At 37.2% G+C, this 22499-nt stretch overlaps 1 protein-coding gene across 1 annotated transcript; it reads right to left on the reverse strand.

Annotated features, from left to right (window-relative positions):
* Positions 1-2576: 2576 nt before the first annotated feature.
* Positions 2577-21186, reverse strand: ywhag1 (3-monooxygenase/tryptophan 5-monooxygenase activation protein, gamma polypeptide 1). The gene is made up of 2 exons (XM_067405978.1): positions 21004-21186; positions 2577-5045 (listed from the first exon to the last, which is right to left on the reverse strand). Exons 1-2 carry the CDS (start codon positions 21088-21090, stop codon positions 4389-4391), a joined length of 744 nt encoding a protein of 247 aa, XP_067262079.1. The 5' UTR covers positions 21091-21186; the 3' UTR covers positions 2577-4388.
* Between the last annotated feature and the right edge of the window lie 1313 nt (positions 21187-22499).

Raw genomic sequence — 22499 nt, forward strand, 5'->3', positions numbered from 1 at the left:
ATATAGCTACTTGAAAATAGTTGGTGTTGACTTCTCTTGTGATAAACCTAGTGAATACTAAAGAAGACCATGGTCTCTGTGTGAACTGATTATTTTGTAGAAATCTGTGGAGTATAAAACAATTGCGTGAGTGTAAGTGAAGTCAAAGTTGTCTTAATATATTTAAGGGTTCATTATTTTTTAAATAAATAATTATGAGAAGTGCCCTTTTTTCCACTTGAGCCCCTGCCCCCCAGAATGTCTGTGCACGTCCCTGGTGAGAAGCATTAAAATTTGGCACATAATTCTCTGTTAAACCACAGATATCAGATCAAGGAATGGCGACATGGAAGCCATGACAAAAAAAAGTGCCATGAACACAAATCACCCAGTTCAAATCACCAACATTCACCATATGTAGTAACATTAACAGAAATAACTTGCGGCAGAAATGGTCTAATGTTTTCAAGTGCATCACACAACTTTTCCCAGCTCTCAACCCAATTTGAATGTTATTTTTAATGTGATGACCAAAATATTATCTGTTCATCCTTCATAGGTTGTCACCATTAATAAAACTAAACATTTCACAATAAGCAAACACTTATTTAAAAATAAAAATAAATAAATTACCAGTGTAGTAGATGGCTGCAGAGGAGCGCTTATTAGCGAATTAGCCATTTCCACTCCCTAATATATATTTTGGTAAGACTTTCTATGAAGACCATGCTTATAATGATAATAATAACTCCATTTATACATATTTATAAGCAAATAAATATATATATAAAATATATTTATAAAGACTTATTAAGGCCTATACCACATTATAAGAACACTTATATTATTTATATACTTAATTATAAGTCATGCATTTGTTTTTTCAATGCTTATGCTCATAATCGAATAATACACTGAATTATAAGTATTAATTAGTCAGTCGTATGGTTCCATGAATGTATTTATAAAGATGCAGCCTGCATTGCTATAATGTTATTATATTATAGTTACAATGACTTTTTAGTAATTCAGATTTATTTCTGTCATATCAATACTTATTTTGAGTAATAATAGAGTTATTACTCTCTATAAATGCATCATGGCTTTAAGTAAAGTGAAAACACAGGATGCAATTTTCCTAAAGAAAATGTAACTAATGAACAATAATTCCTGTAATAATAATAATAAAAACAGAAATCATTAATACAAACAGTTGGAAAAAAATGTATCTTTTTTAATGTTACATACTTGCAAAACACTGCAACAATATTTGTAAAGTATAATTCCAAACTGTTATTAACAATACCATGCATATGGCTGATAAAATTCAGGACCTCTAATGCAAACATTTGCTGTTAAAGACATAATTAATAACTAATTGGTACAGCAAACAAGAGTCCATATGGAACTATTTTATATTTGATCATTTATAAATCAGTGTATAATGGATTATGAGCATGCACATTGAAAAAGCAAATGCATGGCTTATAAGTAATTATAAAAATAATAATATAAATGTATCCAACTGTTCTTATAATGCAGTATAATGAGTCTTTATAAATATATTCATAGAATAGTAATACTTACTTTTAAATGGGCCTATAAATCATTATAAGCATAGTCATGTTACCTTTATTTTTAATATTCATTCATTTATATTTAGACATTATGAATAAAAATAATAGATAATTTTATCTGCATCTCAATTCAAGCTGTCAGATTTTTCTTACAAAAACGCATCGCTTCACTTCAGAAGGCCTTTATTAACCCTCTGGAGTCTTATGGATTACTTTTATGATGGACGGAGGTGCTTTTTTGGGCTTCAAAATCTCGGTTATGATTCACTCCTGTTATAAAGCTTGGAAGAGCAAGAATATTTTTTAATATAACTCTGATTGTGTCTGTCTGAAAGAAGAAAGTCATATATTCCTGGATGGCTTGAGGGTAAGTAAATTATGGGATAATTACACTTTAACACTGTAATGGCACCGGTGCTCCTGCCCTCAAATGTTAGTCTGGAGCCCTGCAATGGTTCTCGAGAGATGTTAGAAGAATTTTGTCTGTGGTATATTTTCACTGCAAAACAACAAGAAATGCTGCAAATATTGCAGCAGATTTTGAGAAAACACGCTAATTCAGTCAATTTAGGCTGCCAGAATCACACAAAAAAAAATCCTATAGTTTTCATTTGCATGCTTAATATATACCATTACACATTACAAAGTGACTATATCACTTTCTCTTTACTCTTTGTAGAAGATGAGCATGATGAAAACCAGCTTCAGCCGAATGAACTTTAAACTAAAGCAGAAGTGTTGGCACTAACTGTGTGGCAGATGCTAGCATTAAGCAAAGCATTATCAGAGACGGCCTTCAGCCATCTAGGAGATGGCACGGGATGGCACAGAACGGGAGGGGAAACAGGAGCTCAAACAGTGTTGTTCACTATCATCTGACTACTAGACTAACCACTGTGCCATTTACACTTGCTATTATTATTATTAATAATAGCTCAACATCATGTTTCTTCTGATGATGTGAACAGAAAATGACTCGCATACAACAACAGCACTGAAATGGTGGCTAGAAGAGCACAGTCATGTTTTTATTATTTTTTTTAATTATCATTATTATTATCATTATGTTTCTTTTGTGCAACCGCTACATGACTCACATTTAAGATACCAGTAGACGAGGAAATAGAAAGAAAACAGAAATCAAATAAGAATAGGTAATGTTCCATGAGTGAATCCCTTACAGAAACAGATTCTGAAGAGGGAAAAAACAAAACAAACACTGATATTACAGCAAATCTTAAATATCGCACAGCAGAAAGCACAGAAAGGAAAAGTCATTTTAAGAACAACATTAATCGTTTCACAATGTAATCATAATTTACTCGTGACAAAATGCCAGATATGGTGTTTATTCTTTTTTTTTTTTTTTGTCTTTTTGCGTCCTTTTTTGTTCCTTTATTAAAAACCAAATACAAGAATTGCATGTCACTATAGCAACATCCATAACAGATTCATTTATAGTAAACACGCACTGTTTTAGCGTACTTCAGCGAGGAAAAGATATATAAGAAATAAATCATAACAGATTGAAACAATCCAATATAAAGTAATAAATAGAAAATAATCAGATTAAATTCTTGTCATTTCTTGTTCATATGAATACATAACATCTACAGTTTTTAAAGTTAATAAAGTCGAGCTATGGTATATAAATACATCACCAGCATGCACAATATTGTATTATTGGAGCTGTAATCATCCTACACTGAGAAACAGTATAATAGGCAAGTGCATTTCATGAGAATTAAAACACCAACAAAAACTCTTTAGCCAAAATAAATTAACTGAATAACAAAAAACAGTCTATGGTACCAGTGATATAAACCAAGAGATTAGGCATTGCTTTCGAGTGGTCGTTTTTCTGCAAAGCATTGGGATTTCTTTCTTTCTGGAAATGTTATTTTTCATTTGATTATTTTAATTGATAATACTATTCTTCAGTGCATTCGAAGGAAATTTCATTATTCTCAACCGGCGCCTGGCAATTTTTGATATCCATTAAATAATAATGATAATAATAACGATTGCAGTCATGGTTATTTTGTCGAGACGAAAGAAACCGGGTTTAGCTTTGGATTGAGAAGGCGATACATGAGGAAATCACTGTAATAAAGTAGTTGTGTGTAGTTCAGATGTGAGATGCATACTAACGATGTGTATCATAAATGGCACAGATAACCAGTTCAACGTAAACGACGTTCAAACATTAGTGGGTGCAATTCAGAATCCCAATAAACGTATATCAGAGACAAAAACACGACCGTTGCGTTCACGCCCAGTGCAGCCTGTTTGCAAATTCCTACTTTTGCGAGGCGATAACATTCAAGTTTTTCACTTTTTTCTTTTTTCTTAAGCCCACCCTTGCTTTGAAGTACTTCTTACTCACAATGTAAATTAATATAAGCAGCTCCACTTCGTATTTCACCACAAGAACAGCCAGAGTTTGGGTTCATCGAAACCCTTCGGCCATTTAGAATAGACTGACGTACCAACAAGCAAGTGTTGTTCAGGTAAACGTCACATAAGGAAAGGGTTTAATTTTTTTCCTTTTAAGCTGCTACTTCTTTTTTGTTTTGTTTTTTTGTTTGTTTTTTTGAGGCATACCATTCTTTTTGTCTAGCATATTTCTCTAAATCGTAATTTAGTGGGAAATAAAGAAAACCGCGCTGCTTTGCTATTGGCAAACGTGGCTGGCACAGTTCCATCATGCCCCCTTTTGTGAATTTTTCATGTACTACTTTTTTTGTTTTTCGTTTGTTGTGTGAGCACGCGTGTTTTATGTTACGGCTGAGAGGAAAAGGGTCTCAAAAGATCTTCTCTTTTCTTCGATGCTTAATTGTTGCCTTCGCCCGCCTCGTCATCTTGTTGATCGCTCGTCCAGAGCGTCAGGTTGTCTCGCAGGAGCTGCATGATGAGGGTCGAGTCTTTGTAGGAGTCCTCGTTCAGGGTGTCCAATTCGGCGATGGCGTCGTCGAAAGCCGTCTTGGCCAGATGGCAGGCCTGCTCGGGTGCGTTCTGGATCTCGTAGTAGAAGACCGAGTAATTGAGCGCCAGACCCAAGCGGATGGGGTGCGTGGGCTGCATGTGCTCTTTGCTGATCTCATGGGCCTCGCTGTAGGACTTCTCAGAAGACTCCACCACCGTGGCTCTCTTCTCACCTGTGGCCACCTCCGCCAGGTAACGGTAGTAGTCGCCCTTCATCTTCAGGTAGAAGACTTTGCTCTCGTGCTGGGCGTCGCCGCAGTTCTTGATCAGGAAGTTGTCGAGGAGGTTGAGCACATCTTGGCACACGGCCTCCAGCTCCTTCTCGATCTTCTCGCGGTAAGCGCGAACCATCTCGATCTTTTTCTCGTTGCCATCCGCAGAGGTCTTCTGCTCGATGCTGGAGATGACGCGCCAGGACGAGCGCCGTGCGCCCACTACGTTCTTGTAGGCCACCGAGAGCAGGTTCCTCTCCTCGTTGGAAAGGGCCTCGTTCAGCTCTGTTACCTGTGAGGAGGTGGAGAGGTTACTTGAGCATTCTTTAAAACTTTTCACCGGTTTCATAGTGACCAACAGACCCAATGATGCGTGTTGTTTATGACTAAAATAATTCATAAATCTTTGCATTTACACTAATGCAGTGAAAACACAACAGCAATATTGTGAAATATTATTACAATTTAAAATAACTGAATTTTCAGCATCATTACTCCAGTCTTCAGTGTCACATGATCCTTCAGAAATCATTCTGATATGATGATTTGCTGCTCAAGAAACATTTCTGATTATTATCAATGTTGAAAACAGCTGTGCTGCTTAATAGGCATATTAAGCAGAGGTAAGGGGTAATAGAGGTAATTCAAATGAAAGGTTTGGGGTACAAATTAAAGGCACAATATGTACATTTTTGCAGCTATAGGTCACTTATTCAAAACAAAGACGCAGCTTGATTTCGTGGAATCATAGGAGGTGTTGTCTTCATGTCTACAGCCGGTGGAAAAGAATCGGGATAGGACTCGGGCAGAAATCATGTTCATGGATGAGATTATTAACATTACTGTAGTATGAAACAGAGCATGACCGAGTGTTGTGGAGCTGAACGGGGCCGCTGGAGCGATTGCTAATGAGAGACAAGTAAGATACATCGATATTAGTCATGGAAACGTGATAAAAAACGAGATTTAAACAATAAGACTTACTGTGTTGAGCTATATAACGATTCGTTTTCTGTCTATAAATGTATCCAAACAGTTGCGTCTAATAAAACACAATATATTAAAGCGTCTTTGGTGTTTCCAAGGTTTCTACAAAATCGGAGACTGTCCTCCATTTTTCAAGCACCTTAATACGACCTATATTTACGTTTTGAAGTCATGCGCCCTCTAGCAAGGTGTAAAAAATAACGACTGTGTCGTGTTACATCTGTCGTCATGAAATTAAATCATTAACAATCAAAATGCGTGTTCATTTAAATGCAATGTGTGGACTTTTTACACCATTTCTCCTATTTCCATTTAGCAAAACAATTTTTTTTTATTAACGACTACACCCACCCCACCCCTAAACCTAACCTTAGTGATTTATAGTGCATTTACACTTTATGAGCACATGTGTTCCCTGGGATCGATCCCACGATCGCATGATTGCATATTGTTATTGCAATGCTCTGCCAACTGAGCTACACGAAACCCGATATATGACGCAGATAAAAGGGAAAAATGCATTAAAATGAAAGTGTCCTGTTGTCGATAGGGGGCATCACTTTAGTAAACGCTCCTATGGGTCATATTTCAGGGAAGTGACAAATGACCTATATGGTTGTATTGGTTGGAGAACATGCAGGTATGATGTCTCGATAGGCAATGCACGGACATGGTCCGGGTCCTGGTTTAATTGCTTATTTCTCTGGATTTACATATTCTTGGAAACATTTAGGATAATGTAAGTACACAAGTCAACAAAATATATAACATTGTTCTAGTGGTTTTTGGATATTTTAATATTTGACATATTTTGCCTTTAATACTTTCATTCAGCAAAGATGCATTCAATTGAACAAAAGTGACAGATTCTATTTCAGATTAATGCTTTGAAAATCCTGAAATAAATGTATCCACAAAAATATATATTTTTTTAACATTGATGACAATAATAAGAACCATTATTAATTTTTGAGCACCAATAATAATTGATAACACCAAATCAGCATATCAAAATGATTTCTGAAGGATCATATGACACTGAAGACTGGAGTAATGATGCTGAAAATTCAGCTTTGATCACAGGAATAAATGACATTTTAACATATATTCAGTTATTTTAACTTCTTTCAAAAACATTAAAAAACCTTAATTAGTGAACACGTATGCATTTCACAGAGCCTTTTATCCAAAGCGACTTGCATTGCATCCATTGTACGTTTTATCAGTTCATGCATTCCCTGGGAATCGAAACCCACTTTAGAATTATTTCTGCTATTCTAAATATCAATTGCATTTACCATTCTCGGATACCATCCGGTTCAAACTGACGGCGTTAAATTGGGGTGCAAAGTGTAGTCCTATTTTATAGAATAAACTCATTTTCTTTATCTTGTACTCCTGGAAAAAGAAGGAAGGAAAACCTGCGGTACTGCAGTATGCAATTTGATGAAGCCTGCTTAAAGCATTGCTGGCAAAACTAAAAGCACACTAACCAAACCTTCACGGCTTCAACCTCATTTATTGACAGAGCTGTTTATGCAGCACTAGGGCATTAGGGTCACTCATAATCCTCCTTCATTTGCATGGGTCACTAATGAAAACCGAAAGGGGGACGATTGTCTTTATATACTAACCTGTGTCAAGTTCAGCCATGTCCGTTCAGTTAAGGAAATGTCATGTAAGTACAGAATTATGGCAGCGAGGGTTGTGTTGTAAATGGTAGTTCACAATGTTCTTTTGTGAGTCATGCTGCCATTTGAGTGAACAGTTCAAGTAAGCTTCAATGTGGTGATTTGCCAGATGTCTATTTATGGACATGGGATCTTCATTGTTCATTTTAACCATGTGTAGGCTAGAAGAAGTGTAGTAAATCTATTCATAGAAGACTGGCAGTGTTTCAAATGAACGGCATGCCACTTGCTTTTGTATAAAAACACATTGCAGCCTGAATTACAGTTGTTTACAGAGCAACATAGTATAAAGTGAACCTACACATGCTTTGCAAAAAAAATTGGCCGAATGAAAGCATTGCAGGGATGCTTTGATTTAACAGCCTGACAGTGGGCGGATGAGCTGGTGACTAAAGATCTCTCTCGCTCGCTTCTCTTCTACTACCTTTCGGATGCAATTTCCTGCGTCCTTTGGAGAGGCTCAATGATTTACTGCATTTTTGCTGTATCATTCGTGCTCTGCATCATCATCATCATCATCATCATCCAAAAGCGCATGCTATGCGCCCTTCTCAAGTTTAAGAAAGTGGCTGCTGATAACCTGAGTGTTCGGAAACAAAGCCAGTTTCATATTGCTGTAGGGTTGAGAATGCTTTTAATCGAAAAAAACAAACAAATTATTTTAATGACATGCAGTTCTGTTAGAACAGGGATTCTGATAAATTATTTTTTGTCAGCTGAACCCATTTGAGCTATAATATTTACTTAAAGGGCACCTATTATGTCCCTTTTCACAAGATGATGTCCCCAGAATCTGTCTGTGAAGTTTCAGCTCAAAATCCCCACAGATCATTTATTATAGCTTGTCAAATTTGCTCCTATTTGGGTGTGAGCAAAAACACACCATTTGTGTGTGTCCCTTTAAATGCTAATGAGCTGCTGCTCCCCGCCCCCTTTCCAGCTCAACAACAACAAAGCTGGAGAATCTCACGCAGCCAAAATGAGGATTGTCAGTAACGGTGTTGGACACTAACCGGAGTCGACACTGATGGAGAGACTCAGGAAGAAGTTACAACTTTTAGACGTTTCTGAATGGTTAGTGGATAAATTGATGTAGTTGCTGTGGAGTTGATTCAACTCATCCACTAGCATGTGCCGTCATGTTCATCTTTTGTGTTGAATTGACCCTCGTTTGTGAAGCAGTCCGGCGTAAAATGACGACATGACAACAACACTCTACTACAACAACTCTTCCTCTTCTTTAAAGCAGCCCAACATTGCTCCGCCCCCTTTGTTGCATGTTCATGGGGGCGGGGTTTATGTAAATGTTGGGGTTTGTGATGTCACTAACCCAGGAAGAAGCTCATTGTAGTCCCTACCAGTCATTTGTTGTAGTCCTTAAAAGCGATTTCTGTAAAAGAAAATATCTCCCTTTGCATTAAACTTTGACCGTCGTAACTTTGCAGATGTTGTTTATGATCAAACAGCAACATTACACACTAACTAAAGTTAAAAAAGTGAAATCATAGTCAAGCACCCCTTTAAATTTTCTGATTCACTGAAAAATATAATTTTTCCAAGTTTCTAAAACTAAAACAAACATTGCAATAGATTTAAATTATTTAAATTTTTACCTTATTATAATTTAATTAATTATTAGCTTTTCTTCAACTCACAAACCCCGGGTTAATGTGGACAACACTCCATTTTAAAATGGACATCTTTCTAAAAAGAGACATGTTTGAAAATTGCTTTATTTAAATTAACAATTGGGGAGATTTGGAATTTGAACCAAAATCATTAAATTCTTTATGATTCCTGACTGTAGACAAAGATTTTTTGAAGTTGAAACTAAAACAAACATTATTGGAGTTTTTTAAGAAATTACAAATTTTTCTACCTCAAAATTCCAAATTTAATTCAATGTGTTAATTGCCACTTCTTTGTAATTATTTGTGAAATGTACTAGCAATTACTGAGTAAAAAACACACAGCAATTTTTTTGGGGGCAGCTGCACATATCAAATGTTAAATATATGCACTTGCTCATAAACAGAAAAACACTCAATTCGTTTCCTGCATCAGACTTGGAACAGTATTACTGATCAATTAGACCACAACTTCCTTCTTTAATTTCCAGCACAACAGCCATTAAACAACCTGAGATTGAAAGAGACAGTTGCTGAATCATTGTGCAACACGTAAACTGGTCTTGCATAGTAAATGGTGTTGTGTACAATACCATTTACAAACTGCCTTTAACTTCTTCCTCACATAACATCCTATCCCAGACAGCAGGGGGTAAGTAAAGAGCCGTCTCCATAGAAACAGGGTAATCGTCTTTGTTTGGACGCAATCGACTATCTCTGCTGCTGCCGTGGCAACGGCAATGATGTCCACGCTTCTTGCGTGTGTGTATGTGCGAGATTGCATGTGTTTGCGTGTGTATGTGATGGAGTGCACGTGCGAGCGTGTGGGTGGATGCGACATGCTGTTGTACGTGTGCCAGGTTATCACACATGGACACATACTCATAACCTGTCAGGAAAACCTGCAGATGTGTGTTAATCAAGCAGTGTGTTTGTAGAGTATACCTTTACAAAATCACACCGGGACATTGAAATCTGCACCGCCGCTGATCCAGAGAGAGCCGTTATCATATATAGATACAGTATTGGGGTGTAACAGTACATGTATTCATCCCAAACTGTACGGTACAAATGTCACGGTTCGGACCATGCAGTTTTAGACGATGAATACAGTCAGTCACGTGGTGATCCACACTTCAGTCCAGAAGGGGGCTCGCGGTAATGCAACACTGTACGCTAAACGCAACAACAGGAAAAAAGGAGCAGAACAGCGCATTCGCGAATGATTTGAGCGCTTGAAAACAAAGTCCACTAGATGGTGTGCATGTGTATGTAGTTTGAGAGAGTGACAATAGTCTAGGGTTGCTCTCAAAGGACTCCAGCTGATGATCGTGACAGATATATTGTGCTTATAACTCTTTTTAACATCAGGCACATCCTGCTCTTTATATTCTTATTCATGCATTTCATCACTCCGAAGTGTCAAAAGTGCTTTATATTTACATACATTTACAGCGATACATTTCATACCGTGGTAACGATATCGTCGTAACGTCCATCCTTATTTTTGGTCGTTCATTTAAATGACAGTGGCGTTTTTGGGGACTTTTGAAAACGGGATTCAAAGCGCAAGTTTTTGAAAACAATACTCCGGGTAAACTGCAAAAACGTGAATTTGTGAAAACGGTGGCGTCATGCGCATGAGTATTTATGCATGTAGTGTTTCTTTGCAGAGTGACATCGCCATCTACTGGCCTGGCAGCAGAATTCAGCGATTTTAGTCGTTTTCATGGATCTGTGTGAATGGGAATCGTTGTTCTCTGTACGAGAAAAACTCAAAGGAAAAACTTTTAGTACATCATTGTCGTGTAAACGTACCCTAAGCTTCAAGCTTAAGTAGATATGAAATTATGGAAACAAAATAGGTTGTGAGTGTTACATGTTGACCTTAAAAGGTTAAAAGTAAAAAAAAAAAAAAAAAAGATTGTCATGATCTACTCGCCTTTATGATTTCCATATGATGTTATCAGTCAATTATGTCCATGTCAAATCTGGCACCTTCACCTTCAAGAATGTTTTTGTTTGCCTACAGCTGGAAAACGTGGAACTTTAATGTCCTTTTTGAAGATGGACAATCCCAAGCAATTTGGACATTGTGCTACATTACACTTTTTTGTGTTCTGCTGAAAAACAAAACAAAACAAAACAAAAAAAATCATACAGGTTTCAAACATGAGTCATGTATCTTAGGGGACAAAAAGACAAAACACAATGCAGTATGATTCATGACGGGTGAAATGGTTTTCAATAGAAGGCAAACATCAAACTTCTTTATTGCAATGCCTTGTTTTACTTCAGTGGAATGAGGTCTATAGAAATCATACACAATCTAGTGCAAGCTCTTGATTATTTGGCCTAATTAGATACAGATGCATTGAGCAGTGTTGCACAACAGTGCAGTGATACAGTTCTCATAGTGTGCTAATTCCGTCTGTGAGCCCTTTGTAGTCACTGTAATCTCAGGGCACTTGCAGTTTGGGTTGCATCATAAGACTCCAATGAAGCCGCCAGCTATTGCAGCAGCAAATGTTCAGTGACTTTTAACCCCAGTTGTAGATTATGATAAACAGAAAGTGTGAAGAAAGAGAGAAGAACTTGAGATGGCAAGAAGAATGACAGGTTTCCATACTAACTGCTACACCTTTAAAAAAAAAGGGGATTTTCGCAGTGTTTGGTTCCCCAATGAACCTTTCAGTGAACAAAAAAAAAAAAAATTCTTAGTGTGAAGAGCATTCTAAAAACCCAAATATCCTTTTTTTTCCACTAGAAAGAAACTTTTACAGAATGAAAAAGGTTCTATTGATGTTAAAGATGTCAATGTCAATAAATAATCTTTATTTTTATGATTGCACTAAGGAGTTTATGACAATCAAAATCTAGTTGATGTGACTTCAGCACTGTTGTTCTAACATTCTCTTCCACTCCATTGCTTAATAACAGAGAAAGCTCCTTTAATGACCCGCAGTTACTGAGCCATGCAGCCTCACTAATTTATTATCATCGAAACTATGGATGATATTGTGGACATGACAGAGAGGACCAGTGCCATTTCCTGACATTCAGGCCCCGTTTACACCTGGTACTATGCTGCATTCTCGCCGCCGCGTAATTACCGTAATCTTGAGAAGACAACATGTGACGTTATATTTGGAGCTGTTCACGTCCTCCGACTGGGAATTATGCATTTCTACGGCACCACTATCAATGCCTAAACGAATCTACAGTGGTCAGGTGGTACACGCTTTAAGAAAACTCCCAGCTTACAAACTGTAATTACAAGATCTAGGAGGACGTGACCGTTCGTAGTTACAGTAATTACGACATGGCGTGAACGCACCTTCAAGATACGTTTTCGCCGATCAAATCACAAGTGGACGATGCTAAATACAGGTGTACACGGGGTCTAAAATGTTTTGATCTTGTCCACTTTCAGCCACTTCTAGAGGTAGTCGAAAACACATTCGACTGGATTGCTTTCATAGTGTAGATGTTCATGTGGTCGAATGTGTTCAAACAGCCACAAAAGACCACCCACTCTCCAACTACTGACCTAATGCGTGAACATTATGAGAAGCGCGATAAGCAGACATCATTATGTCATCGTAAGTTACATCACTGCACGAGTAGGTGGCGACAGGCGACCGTCTTTATGAGTGAGTTGATGATTAATTCATTCAACTGATTTGTTTCAGGAGGAACGAATCAAGTGACGTCTTTATGAGTAAGTCGTTGAATCATTCACACAACCGTTTCATTCAAAACACTGATGCTGCTTTGAAATCGCATACTCTCGAGTAGGTACTTATTTTGAATAAATAATTATTTTGCAAATTCTAAAAAGTATGTTTTATATAGTGTAGTATGAATGTGATTTGGACATACTACATTCGGCATGCTGTCATTATCATGTGACCTACCAGCACCAGTTGTGTCACTTCACTGCCAGTCACAAATCCTCTCCCGTGGCCTCATGGGATAGTAAAGTGTCCATTGTATGCACAATTCAGAATCTCGCCGGGTACTTTTTTCATACTCTTTTTTAATGAGTACTGCGAATACGGACATGCTTCTTTTGTCACATACTGATTTTCATCTACTGTATAGTAGATAATTATCCGATTTCAGATGCAGCCTGATTCATTCAGGAAGTGATTCATTTTATGAGTGGATCATTGAATCATTAATTCAACTGATTCATTCAGAAGCATTGACTCATTTAGTAACTCCACTGGTGTGTTTGCTTAGAGATGGCAAATGTTAATAATATTAATACTCCTAACAATGAAATAAGGTCTTGGTCATACCGCCCATCCCTATTTTCATTGTATTTAGCACAAGGAGAAAGGTGATTCATAATTTGAATAATAATCCTAATAAATGAAGAATCATGTGGCGTTTTAGACAGATTTGACTGACAAGGCACTATTGTAATTCTGATTAGTGCTATAGTGTTATCGTGAACACAAAGAGGCTCTTTATTCTCTTCTACAACCTGACAGTCTTTTAAAGCAGCTCATAATGAATCTACACATTTTAAACTTCGCATTAACATTTAATAGATTTATGTCCTGATCATCAGGTTAGCTACTGTGACAACTGGTGTGAACTGGTCAATTGATTTTAGCATTACTCTTAAAAAATTTTAATAAATTATAATAATAATTCTGAGGTAGTAAGTTGTTTAAGTTAGTTTTAAGATAAGCTAGAAAGGCTAACACATCTCAAATCAGTTCGGCAGACAGACAAATCAGCAGTGAGTAGAAACAACTTTGATTTTGAGTTTGTTTTATTGTTAAATTATGAATTGCAATGAAGACTGTGTTGAAGTAATAATCATTATTCATTCAAATAGGTAAGCTGAACTGCCCAGTCGACCCTTCAGGTAAGTCAGTTTATGTGCTATTTGCTATTTTCCATGTAGATAACCAGTATACAGGTAAGTTGTGTCAAAGGTGTGTGTCAACAGTATGTTTCAATAACATATTTCATGTCTGCAAATAAATATGAGAGCATAAAAGCACAGTGCACTGCAATACTATAGTTAAATCAGTGAATTTAAATCAAATTATGGCTATTGCTTTAAATCAATATAGTAGCTGTAAAAATGCACAGAAATGAAATATATAGGCCAAAGTATTTCTATGGTGAAAACTAGGGATGCACCGATGTATCAGCCAGTAATCAGTATCGGCAGATAAAAGAAACTATTTTCACTATCGACCGATTGTTTAAAAACAGCTGATGATCTGGGAGGATTATATCCTGTCAATCAAAAGGGGGCGGAAAATGTGTCATACTGCGTGTAGAAAATGTAGTGTTGAATTTAGGGCTGGCGAGTTTAACGCAAAAATAACACATTAACAGTTAAAAGAATAGCAATGTTAAAGCAGTGCACCTCCCATCCAATAATAGCAAAGAGCTTTGTGCTTTGTCACTTCTGATAAGAAACAAAGTCTCAGCTTTCAAATTCTGTCCATTTTATCACAAAATTCAATAAATGGCATTTTGACACTCAATTTAAGCGGAAGCTTGGAGCGCAAGTCTTTTCTTCCACTTTATAGCTTATAGTTATTGCACAAAATATGCATGAACATCAAAAGGTTTGTTGAAAGATACAGAACAACTTACTGAAATGTATCATGTCTTGTTTAATCACTCAATCAGTGTTTCAACCACGGAAAGATATCAATAAAACAGCTTGTGAACAATGTCATGTAACATTGCATTTAGCTCAGGAAAGATAGCTATAAAAACACTAGGGAGGAGCTTATTTATTGTTAATTGTGTATGTTTGAATAAAATTGTCATGAAGATAAGTGTTTATGAAAACTACCTTATGTGCAACTGAGTTGTATACAAACATTTCAGTTTTTACTTCAGTGAAATTTTTATTTCTGAAAATAAATAGCAGTTGAATGTAATAGTTTGTTTTGGCTCTGTTGTTAATTTTAAAGGTGCCCTAGATGTAAAAATTGAATTTATCTTGGCATAGTTGAATAACAAGACTTCAGTACATTGAAATGACATACAGTGAGTTTCAAACTCCATTGTTTCCTCCTTCTTATATAAATCTCATTTGTTTGAAAGACCTCAGATGAACAGGCGAATCTCAACATAACACCGACTGTTACTTAACAGTTGGGATCATTAATATGTACGCCCCCAATATTTGCATATGCCAGCCCATGTTCAAGGCATTAGACAAGGGCAGCCAGTATTAACGTCTGGATCTGTGCACAGCTGAATCATCAGACTAGGTAAGCAAGCAAGAACAATAGCGAGAAATGGCAGATGGAGCAATAATAACTGACATGATCCATGATATCATGATATTTTTAGTGATATTTGTAAATTGTCTTTCTAAATGTTTCGTTAGCATGTTGCTAATGTACTGTTAAATGTGGTTAAAGTATTCACGGAGACAAGACTGTCGTTATTTTCATTATTAAACACTTGCAGTCTGTATAATTCATAAACACAACTTCATTCTTTATAAATCTCTCCAACAGTGTGTAATGTTAGCTTTAGCCACTGAGCGCTATCAAACTCATTCAGAATCAAATGTAAACATACAAATAAATACCATACTTACGCGATTAGACATGCTGCATGACGAACACTTTGTAAAGAACAATTTTATATTAGCTGTGTGAACTTTTGTTTATGCTGTTAAAGGCAAGCGCGAGCTCCGTGGGCAGGGAGGGTGAGCATTTAAAGGGGCCGCAGCCTAAATCGGCTCATATTTAATGATGCCCCAAAATAGCCAGTTAAAAAAATGAATAAAAAAAAATGTATGGGGTATTTTGAGCTGAAACTTCAAAGACACAATCAGGGGACACCTTAGACTTATATTACATCTTTTAAAAAGACGTTCTATGGCACCTTTAAAATCTAATATTATAGTAATGTACCAAATGAGAGGGTTTTTCTGTATAGTTTGCAGCATTAGTTGGAGAGAGATTTTTTTTTCCTTAAAGAAATCAAACTATCGGTATCGGCAGATATCATTCTGAATAATCGGCTATCGAAATTTAGCATCGGTGCATCTCTACTGAAAGCGGAGCAGTAAACAAAAGAAGAACGCATGGATGCTGGAAGGATTGGAGGATGGGATGATGCGGATGTTGTAAGGGCGGAAGAGGGGGATTCTTGCTTAAAGTAGCTCGTTGTTATATAACCATAGAGTGAATGCAGATGTTTTTTTTTTAAATGTTTTTGCAGCTGCAGCAGGCTTCTAAAAATAAGCCGCATAAAAGCTTTATGACCATACTGTTATGAAAAAAACATGAGTTACAGTCTTCAAGCCACATCTATGGTAATGGCCGATGAAAGACAGCGGATGGAGGTGGATGTGGGTAGATATATGCACATGCATGACAGATAATTCAGAGCATAAGCACACAGAACTTTCACAATCTTTTAAAAAAGGCTCCGCCTCTCAAATTATGTTCCTTTTAGCAAATCCCTCATTTTCAACCTCCATTCTGGTATGCAAGGGCAGACACTGTATAACAGAAATGGTCCATCGTAAATATTTAAAAGGGAGAAACTGGAACCCTCAATATGGTGATTGTAGTTCTCCTAAGGCCGCGTTCAGACTACACAATATTTTTGTCAATTGCGATAGTCACTGTGTCAGATTACGCTATTTTGACTCCAAAATTCTTGTTGTGACGTGGACAAGAAACATGTCAGACTACACCTTCCTGACAAATCATCACTTGCCATCTTTAATAATGTGTGTGATGTCATCAAGAAGGTGGAACTAGCAACAGACTTCCAGAAACAAGCTAGTCCAGGGGTTTTCAAAGTCAAAGACAGTTGGCTTTCCTTTTGACACAGCGTACGCAATGGTGCCTCCCCACCCCTCAATTTTTACTAATTTTCAATAGCGATCAGTGCGCAAACTCTCGTCTCGTGTGCCTAATGTACGACTCCTGTATGTCTTTCCCTTGATTACAATTTGTCATCCATCAAAACTTTACTAGCGCGACACTGGTTTGCTTTATCCAACTGAGAGATGTAGTTTGGGTATCATATGTATCATATGCATATCATTCTGTATTTCACAGCACAATGCTAGTCTTTTTGATGGCATGTCATGTAGCCTTGTAGATGTGTTGCCGTTGTGGTGAGAAATTCAGTCCCCCCAGGAATCGGGTCTCCTTTAAGACTCCTTTAAGAGTGATCCCATTGGTTCAAAAGACTTTTAATGGATAGTATTTTTAGTGCCTGATTACAATTCCTGCAAAATGAGCTAAAATGTGTTATAATGCTTGTGTTTCCAGTTTGTTTTGTTATGCAATACATACATTATTATGCATGTTGCTTGTGGACTCAATGTAATAAACATCATTCAATAGTTAAATATGATATAATTTGTCAAGACATTGTGATAACAGCTTTAATAATCATGATATCATGCTAAATCAGGCTGATATTGTGTAGTCTGATTACAGTTACAAGAGCCAATCGTATTTTCATGGTGGCATCGCAACATTTGCAGGAATGAAAGTCCCGCTTACAGTTAAAAATTGCAGCTAAAATATTAAAAATACATTGTAAAAGAATGCAAGCTGAATCTGCTTATTGGAAATTTTTATATATCAATTTTGATTGTGGTTTAAAATCACTTTTTTTCCCCCCACTTTCTCTAATTCTATGATTTATGAAAGCAGAAAGCTGTTTGTTTCCGCTGAATAAATGTAATTGGTCTAAGCTATGGTTAATCCAAGGGTTCAAAGCTGTAACTGACAGATTGTGCATAATATGTCGGAACAAATCTACTATAACAACTGAGTGTATAACAGCAACACGAACAAAATGCTCAAGCATGCATAGAAGCCTAAATTAAAACACACCTGATGTGTAGCTAAATATTCCTCATAATGCTGTTAAAAATTGCAAGTAATAAAGGCAGAATACTACAATAGCAGTCTGGGAGCTGTGGTAAAAGTTAGCACTATGCGGTGGGTGTTGTAGTCATCAGCACTGAAACAAATCATTGTATATTTTGCATTAAATTATTAATGGCACTACATCTCAGGCTCATCATCAGAAAGGTATCTGATTTTTCTATTCAAATTTCTTAGGTCCTTATGGGCGTAGGCTGCCAAAACTGCAGTAATAAGGGTTTCCTCCCATAGTGAGAAGAAGACATGGATAAACACACACCCCTGAGCTGCACAGGGACCAGAGCTTTCCGGTCAGCTGACGAGTAAATCAATACATGGACATATCAATCCATCCTCCAGTGTGTCTCAAAAAGAGACGATGCAGAGAAAGTTGCACACTAGATGACACAAAATAAGTATGAAGCTTATAAATATTTAAGATTTAGATTTGGGAGACTCTTGAGAGACCACATGGATCCAGACGGCGATGGGTACATGCCATTAATGGCCGGACGGAATTATTTATTAGTTTAGACCACATAAAAGCAAACAGTTTTGAAGGATGTTGGGGAAACTAATCATTGTACAATATTTGAAATTCACAGGAGTGGAACAATTTGTCAAGCTCATTGTCTCCGAATGAAAATTGTTTAGTAGAAGCATTACGTAAGCTGCACTAATGGCAGACCGGTGTATCAGAAGCCCTGTACAATATACCTTATCATTTCCCCTCAGAAACTACTCATGTACCCAAAGCGGATGTCAAAGAGATGTGCAATTAGACTATGATGAGGCATTTTTCAATAATGGACAGCATCCAGTCTTGGTGAATAGCTAAATGGAACGATGCACTTTCCTTTTCATTAAATGGTTGCAAGTTCATCAGCTTGAACCAAAACTTGACATGCATTGATTTACACATCAATCACTGCAAAAACTGCTTTTTTTGCTTAGTATTTTTGTCTTGTTTCCAGTCCAAATATCTAAAAATTCTTAAATCCAGATATTTTTTCTTGTTTTCTAGGGGAAAAAAAAAATCAAAATTTGCTTTTACAAACAAGCAAAATTATCTGCCAATGGGGTAAGAAAAATATTCTTGTTTCTGTTTGGGACAGATTTCACACAAGATTTCAAACAGAAACTAGATTATTTTTCTTACCCCATTTGCAGATAATTTTTCTTGTTTTAAGCAAAAACTCATTCGTTTTGATTTCTTTTTCCAGAAAACAAGAAGAAATATCTTATGTCATTCTACTTAACTAGTAAAAGCATCTGGATTTAAGAATTTTTAGACATTTAGACTGGAAACAAGACAAAAATCTTTTTTTTTTTTTTTTTTTTTTTTTTGCAGTGATAACCCTATATATTTTTAAATTGTTGTAGGCACCCTACACATAAATGTTATGGCAATGTTATTACTTTTTAGATGTTATAAAAATGGCATATACCGGTATGTGACCGTGGACCACAAAACCATAACCAGTCATATTTGTAGCAATAGCCAACAATACATTGTATGGGTCAAAATTATTGATTTTTCTTTTATGCCAAAAATCATTAGTATATTAAGTAAAGATCATGTTCCATGAAGTTATATTGTAAATTTCCTACTGTAAATACATCAAAAATTAATTTTAGTGAGTCGATATGCATTGCTAAGAACTTTAAAGTCGATTTTCTCTGTAGTTGTATAGTTGTATCTCACCCAAATATTGTCCTATCCTAACAAATCAAACCATACATCAATGGAAAGCTTATTTATTCAGCTTTCAGATGATGTATAAATCTCAATTGAAAAAAAAAATTGACCCTTATTACTGGTTTTGTGGTCCAGGGTTACATATGGAGGACTAGGAGTGACACACACAAAAAAAACTCCTAATCCTCCATATAGACATTTTAGGTAGCCTAAACTTAAAGAATACCTACTAGGTGTTTTCACAACATTTCCGAAACATTTTATTTGATTACAGTATTATTTTTAATGTAGGTGTGGAGTTATGAGACTGTCACACATGAAATAGGTGTGACCTCCAAAACTTCCATGACAGGAGTCAGGAGACAACACTGAGGTTGTGATTTTTGAGTTTTTCAAACCACAGTCTCAGGGTTATCTAGTGCTTAATTGCCATATGGCGCTATCAACTTTCAATGCAAACCTACGCCCTTGATGGAGAGATAGAGGTTGGTGATCACTGTACCCTATTGGATGGAGGCTGATGGATCGGATGAAATGGTGCATTACGGGCACTGCACCTTGGCACACGTTGCGACACGCCTAGTGGGAGCGAAGCTGCAAAGCCGGAGAATGCGCGAAAACCACATTGCTTTTGACGACATCTTCAAATGCGAATCGATGGAGACGACTGTAACGCGTTCTGAGACAAAGAGAACAGCGTTGGATCGTTTGCATCCTAGACTAGCATACTATAATAATGCATATGAATCACAATCCGCTTTAATATGACACGATTTCAGCTTTTTGCAATGGAGAAATTCGGCATTGACTAGACGCGTAACGTTAGGCTGTATCGGTCATGTCAGTGGATTTTTACGCAAACCTCTGTTAGAATTACGGCCATGTGCAATAATGAAGTGTCTATCTGTGTGGTCATGTTGTCCAGTCCGTTCGGATCTTTGAAAGGCACCGCCCAAAGATCCAGCACGAGAAATCTGGATTCACACTCGGCGCTGCATTATCCTCTGGTTTAATGAATGACGGGCAGTGACACACAATATTCCCAAATCAGCTTCGTCATCATTTCAGCAGGACTGTGACCTGTCGGTCGGTCCGGATCAACTTATATGGGCCTTTAGACTAAAGAACGTTTGTTCATTCGAATCGATTCTGTCATCAATATCAGATCTGATCGATGGAAAGATTCGAACGCGAAAATGGAATTTCCAGTGGCAATGCGACAGGGCGAATGCATTATGTAGATCCGCGCGTTATTGTGAGACAGTTCACTTCGCGTGATTAGAACTATATCTGAAAAGCCAAATTATAAATGAATCATACATGTAGAGAATAATGCAAAAGTTGCACTTACCGATTTCATGGCAGCAGCCATATCGTCATATCTCTCAGCCTGCTCGGCCAGTCTGGCTTTCTGAACCAGCTGCTCGCGGTCGACCATGTTTAAATTGCGGTTAATTCAGGTGCTTTTGTATGTAGGCTATGGGAGATATATTTTGTGAATATGCTGTGGGACGCGCGCACGAGCTCCTCTTGCCGCTGCAGCTGCTCTCTGCTGTCTGCTGCCTGCGCGTGCCGATGCAAGACGCCCCTCCCCCTCCTGTGCACTTTCACTGGATTGCGTCATCAGTTGTGAGGGGGTGCACTGGTGTCAGGATGGGGGTCTTGCGCGACACTGACTTTGCGAAAATAACTACTTAGAAAATGTAAGTGATAATGTTTGCACTGTTCAACTTGTTTTTTAAGAGAGCAATAAAAAAATTGTCAAATCATAGTCAGTATTATGGAGACCCTAAAGGGATCTTTGCAAAAATGAAAAATATACAGACTTTCCCGTGTGCACGAGAACATATTTTAATATTTTTTTGTTTGTTTTGTTTTTGCGTTTATGTTTTCTTCATAAAATAGCAGACACACACAAAGGAAATATGTTATAGACACTATATATGTAAACTGAAAATTGTAACGCGTGAGGACGCAAAAAACATATAGCTGCGAGCAGCAATTATCGGGGTTCAAGCGCTTTAAGGCCTTTGAGCACATGCATAAAAAATAATGTTTTAATTAGCAAGCCTGTAACCATCTCGATCAATGGAAAAGACCAATTACAGCTAATGCAGGCAATTTACCATAAAAAATGTATGGTTTATAAAGCTTTTTAACAGTTATTGAGGTTGAGTTAAAACGTACTAGTTCGCCAAAGTTGGTTTTTGAAATAATCTCCAACATTTAACGAATGATTCGATGGACAGAGGCGGTCCTAGAGGCAAAGTTGCTCAGAAAGAGGAGTTCTACCATGTGGAAAGTAATGCCGTGGCGTGTTCGAAAAATGTTGTGATATACGATAATTTACGCACGTGAAAAATGCGAAGGCGCCTCCCGTTGGCCGATTTCTTTCAAATTTCTCACAGGCTTCTAGGGCATTGAGTCGAACAGGCCCAGTGTTAACCTTGTCTGATAGCTGCTCAAAATTCACTGACCGATGGCAGCCATGTTTTTTGAGATGCGTCAGTGTTCTCATAGACAATCACAGCGCCTTGGACAAAGACACCGCATGCAAATTTTCAAGTCGATCGGACTAACCGTGAAGTAGTTATAGCCATTTTCATGTTTTTTTCCCCTGTTATAGCACCACCAAGTGGCCAGACGCAGATGACCACAGAATGAGCTTTTACATGTGTGCCGAGTTTGGTAAAAATAACTTATTCTGTTCATGAGTTATAACCATTTTAGTAAAAGTGGCTCCGCCCACTTCGAATGTTTTGGAGGCCCTTAGAGACCGTGAATCGACATTTCAAAAATAATTATTGACAGACTTCAGAGAATCTTGCTTGGTTTTTCAAAAAAATA

This window comes from Chanodichthys erythropterus, chromosome 13 (genome assembly GCF_024489055.1).
Source record: "Chanodichthys erythropterus isolate Z2021 chromosome 13, ASM2448905v1, whole genome shotgun sequence".
NCBI lineage: Eukaryota > Metazoa > Chordata > Actinopteri > Cypriniformes > Xenocyprididae > Chanodichthys > Chanodichthys erythropterus.